This window comes from Sesamum indicum, linkage group LG13, assembly GCF_000512975.1.
Source record: "Sesamum indicum cultivar Zhongzhi No. 13 linkage group LG13, S_indicum_v1.0, whole genome shotgun sequence".
Classification (NCBI taxonomy): domain Eukaryota; kingdom Viridiplantae; phylum Streptophyta; class Magnoliopsida; order Lamiales; family Pedaliaceae; genus Sesamum; species Sesamum indicum.
The window spans coordinates 906,556-910,094 of NC_026157.1; the positions used below are offsets into that span (position 1 = coordinate 906,556).

The window sequence follows — 3,539 nt, forward strand, 5'->3', positions numbered from 1 at the left end:
GGCCGGTGGCGATGTTCTTATGTTGCTGTGTAATGTCATGCATACTCTATTTTCTTGATACCACTACGAGCTTTACACGTGATTTGTACCGTCATTCTGTTAGTGTTGAAGATGTGGAGTCAGTTGTTCATCCAGAATGATAGGAGGAGATGGTAGATATGTCCTGATTGTTGTTGTTTTTTGTGGTTGGAGACGAGATTTTCTTTAGTCGGAACTCTCTTTGTCTTTTCAACAGACGCAAACACTCACTCATACACGCTGTCAATGGATTTTGAAGCCAGTATTTGGTCGGAACTCTTTTGATGTCATAATTGGTATTTGTTTATTTAGTTTCACCTACTAACTTCTATCTTTATTACCATTATCTCAAGTGGCAATACTACCTTCTTAAACAATGGATTATTTTTAGCTGATTATATTTTTTTTCGTCTCCCTTTCCCTTCATAATTTCTCTTTCTTAATTTTTTATTTTTATATTATTATTTTCTTTTTAATTTTGGGTTTTCTCTCTTTATTTCAAATATTATAATCATTTTTGTTTCTTTATGAAAAATTCAATTAAATAAGGGGTCGTTTATATTTTTGTGTGGGGCCCCAAATAAATCATTCGACAGTTAGGATAAATTAATAATGAAAAGAAAATTTAATAAATTGTATATTTCGATGGACTAATAGATGGAAAAAAAAATAGTGGGAATAAGTATTGTGTTTACATGGTATGTACAGGAAAAAAAACGTTGAAAAAGTTAGTTTTACCGTAAAAATAAAATGACAGAAAGGCCACGTTTTATTGCATTTTTCTTTTGTTCTTAATGATAGTACCTGATTTATGTTCATTGTTTTTATTGTTATATCATCGCTTTTCTATACATATAATTATGAGAAAATTACAAATTATGATCCCAAAATTAAGATAATTTGGTATCAAAATGGAGGGTGGTATGCAATATTAGAGGGTGTTTGGCTAATTTATAAGCTTTTCAGAATATCTTATAATTCGTTAGAGACCTTATAAATTCCAATAAAGTGTTTGACATTTTTTTTTTTTAAAAAGAGTTTATAAGATCTCAAAATAAAATGTTTTGGATCTTATAAGCTCTTTTAAAAAACAGTTCACATCTTATAAGCTTCAATATCTTATTTTATCCAAACACTTTAGGAGCTTATATTTAAAATAAGATTCAACATTTTATAAACTCCCAAAACAGCTTATAAGATGCTTTAGGAGCTTATAAGATTTTCTAAAAAAGTTCAGCCAAACACCCTCTTAGTCGTAAAAATTGTCTGAGTAGGTTGTCACAACCCATTCAGCCAGTAAACTAACTGCCACGTGTAATTCACGTGACTTTTTGTTAATTTTTTTCGGTAAACGTAATTTTCATTAAGTAAAAAAGGTATAATAGTACAATACAACTTGATTAATTTAAACAGTTTTCTCGACAGGCCAAGGAATCCGCCATAAGCGGTAAAGCGCACAAGTGCTAATAACAGTAGGTAATTTTACACTAAGAATCATCCGCTGCACATCTCGAACCATTAGCGCACCCACAGTGCGTATATCTCTATATACTCCATCAAATCGCCTGATGTTGCGGTCACGCCAGATATGATACACACACGAGGCCAAAAGTGTTTTTGTTAATTTTTCACAATGGGACTGTTAGAATAAGATTTTGCAATGTTTTCTTAAAGTATAGGACTAACATTGACAGTTAAAAGAAATATGGGCTAATATTTCAAGTCACCCTATATGTTGGTACCAAATTTATAATTTTCTCAACAATAATCCTATTAGGCCTCCTTTACTTTTCTTGATGGGATTAATAACTTCATGATTAATATTGGGATATTTAATAAGATGATAATTTAATATTTTTATTTACTTTGTATGAATAATTGAATGATCATTGTGTGATAATTTTATATTGTATTTATTTTTGTAGCTATTATAAGAGATAAAATATGTAATTAAAAAGAATACCCCATAATAGGACAAAAATATCAGTATCACATAATCTCATCACAAAATATAAAATATGTAAAACTATTTAAATTTTATTATATATAAATCTTATATCTATATCATTTTTCCCTTCACCATCAATTCATCTTCATAAAAATAATATTATTATATAAATTTAACAATATTAATAAACTATATACAATATAATAATCAAATATATATTTAATAACAAAATTAGTAATAATATACAATATATTTTCTATTATTATTTATTATTCTACTTCTGCCCTACATCTTCATCATCAGCCGCCGCCGCCGCCGCCCCTCCTCGCCTGATTCCACTACCACCATTTCCCCCAACACCACCGCTCCTCCCCACGTGATTCCACCGCCACCATTTGCACGTGCTTCCACGACTTCCCTACCCCCCTAATACCGTCAACCCCTTCCTCGCCTCCCTCCCCAATTCTGCCAAAAATCCAAACCTTCACCGCCACCTCAGGCCCCTTGTCGCCCCCCCAACTGCGCCTCCTCCACCTCCCTCACCGCCTTCTTTCTTATAAACAGAACAATAGAATGTTTCTTTCAAAAATCGAGCAGCAAGGTAGAACATAGCAAATGGAAGAGTAGAATATCTGTATTTTTTTAAAACAGCCACATTCGTCAGGATTTTAGCTCGGTTGCCATTGTCGTCTCCTCTTCAAAGATGGAGAGTTTGTGAGGTTTGTGTTTCTTTCTTCAAGAAATCTCCTTTCATCAGCACGTTGATTTGTTATTTTATGTACAAGTGGGGACAATATGGTAAATTGCTATGACATTTGAGGGCAAAATTCAGATTCAGTTTTTAATCAAAATATGATAGCTTGGCATACCACATTAATACACTGCAAATCTGAATTTCAATCACAACTTAATAGTAATTATTTTCGGGCTTCATGCATATATCACGGGCCGGGCCATGTTCAAGTAAACAAGAAATAAGGGATGACTAGTCATGATATCATGACTAATCATCCAAAGTAAATGAGGGCTTAGTCCTTTATGTACTCATGACCTATAATCATATCGATTCTTGGTTTAAAATTTTTGAAAAATTGTAAAACAGAAAAAACAAACTGTTCATATTATGAAAAATTGATGATCTGCTAGATCAGTAGGAGCTATAATATTTTTAAAAAAAAACATCTAAAGATTAACTATTGACAATTAAGGATAACAGAGAAGCATATACTTAAAATAACTTTTCACACTCGTTGCAATCATTTTGAGCTTTTATTAATGCTTTTTCAGATTAACATATGCACTGGTGGCATTCATGACATTGATGAGCCGAACATTAATTTCAAGACTACTTGGGTTACTTCTTGGTAGTTCTTATAGATGACATCTTATTGTATCCAAAGAGTTTAGAACAAGATGAAGATTATTTGGAAATAGTGTTGCAGATCCTGAAAGAGAATGAATTGTATGCTAAGTAAGTGCGATTTTGGTTGAATTGGATAGTTTTCTAGAAGATGTGATATCTGGAGATGGGGTTATGCTTAATCCTACAAAGGTGAAAGCTATTAGGGAATGA

At 32.1% G+C, this 3,539-nt stretch overlaps 1 protein-coding gene across 1 annotated transcript in view; it reads left to right on the top strand.

Moving 5' to 3' along the window:
- LOC105176028 overlaps positions 1 to 3,539 on the top strand; it is a 5,759-nt gene extending 2,220 nt beyond the window's left edge. Inside the window, exons 3-4 of the mRNA XM_011098701.2 lie at positions 3,254 to 3,330; positions 3,467 to 3,539. Of these exons, the coding sequence (XP_011097003.2) occupies positions 3,254 to 3,330; positions 3,467 to 3,539 (150 nt within the window). The remainder of the gene's footprint in view (positions 1 to 3,253; positions 3,331 to 3,466) is intronic.